At 40.1% G+C, this 1,377-nt stretch overlaps 1 protein-coding gene across 1 annotated transcript in view; it reads left to right on the top strand.

Moving 5' to 3' along the window:
- Window positions 1–1,377, top strand: part of vwa5b2 (von Willebrand factor A domain containing 5B2) — an 18,219-nt gene that overhangs the window by 3,117 nt on the left and 13,725 nt on the right. The window contains exons 5-7 of the mRNA XM_014024269.1: window positions 398–623; window positions 733–890; window positions 1,182–1,313. Of these exons, the coding sequence (XP_013879723.1) occupies window positions 398–623; window positions 733–890; window positions 1,182–1,313 (516 nt within the window). The remainder of the gene's footprint in view (window positions 1–397; window positions 624–732; window positions 891–1,181; window positions 1,314–1,377) is intronic.

Here is a 1,377-nt window from a genome sequence, read left to right as displayed (position 1 = left end):
AGGTTATGTGTTGTAGGTATTTAATTGTGTTATTTAGGTAAAATAATAACTCTAATTACCATTTTTATTCTTATACATATGATAAACCCTTAATGACTATATTTTGATACAATTACTAAAAGATAATCAAGATTCTTTAGTACCAAGTAAATTAAAATATATCATCATGCTGTGTATTTGATTTGATCCTGTCAGAGGAGCTGTAAGGAAGGAGAGATACCTTGTTCTAAATAAAAGAAATGTGTTTTCAAAGCTATAAGTATACAGGATCAGTCCTTTGTGTGGATGAGTACCCAAACTGAAGTACTTGTACCTAGTTTGAGGAAAACTGGTGCCAGCACAACCCTAAATTTTTTATATCATTTGGATTTATTTCACATTGTTTTTTTTAACTTAGGACAYCTCATCCTGGATGAAGACCTTGAAAGAACCACCTTCATTGTGGGCTGCGGAGTCATCGCCCCCATGGATATAGTGTCTGTCATTATCAGCACCACCCTTGAACTCCCCACATTAGAAAATGGAGCGATCCGAATCATCTATCCAGCACTGCTTACTCCTGTAGTCAGTGGCCAGTTGACTTCGAGCAAAAGTGAAAATGGAGGGAAATCTGAGGAAACTGGGTATTTGTCATGACCGTGGGAAAATATTTTTTCTTTGTATTTGCATTACAAAAAACAAAAAACAAAGACAGATTGTTTGCTATGTGTAAAATTATTTTTCCCCCCACAGGGCAACAAGCTGTTTTGGTGCCACCTCAGGAAAACAGGACCGAGCCATGGACTCGGAGCAGCAGTGCTCTCATGCAGTCTTTAAAAACCCTGCTGCCAACCTGGCACCTTATGAACTCAGCTTCCAGCTGCTGGTCAGAGCAGCCTGTCTGCTTGCAGGTACTGGCTGTCCTCTTTATTAAACCTGTCCGAATTGTTACACATCTCTCTACAAGTGTAGCGGTCAAATTTTGTGCAGCTGGCACCTTCCTGTCTCAAGTAATGACTAAAATTAGTAAAACTAGCAATCTGATCTCCACTTCTCCACACAAGTCCTACCAAACATGGCTTAATCAAACTACGCCCACACCCAAGAAGCTCCCACCTATTGACTGCAGAGACCCCTGCTTGGATTATTCTGCAATAACTATGATGTTTATTTGCTTCTCTTATAATTTTTTTTCTTTGCAGGACTGGAGAGCCCAACTCACGCTTTGAGAGCAGATGCAGATCCCAGTGCCCAAAGTGCCTCTGCTACCTACATCACCTTGGCTCAGGAGCATCCATACGACCGACACATTGAGATCATTTTGCACCTCAGTGGTGAGAAAAAAGCTGTCGGTCAAATTTTTACATTTCTATTCTGCAACTCCAATAACATATATAT

Source organism: Austrofundulus limnaeus, unplaced genomic scaffold (assembly GCF_001266775.1).
Source record: "Austrofundulus limnaeus strain Quisiro unplaced genomic scaffold, Austrofundulus_limnaeus-1.0 Scaffold415, whole genome shotgun sequence".
NCBI lineage: Eukaryota > Metazoa > Chordata > Actinopteri > Cyprinodontiformes > Rivulidae > Austrofundulus > Austrofundulus limnaeus.
This window is presented reverse-complemented; position numbering and strand designations above follow the sequence as displayed.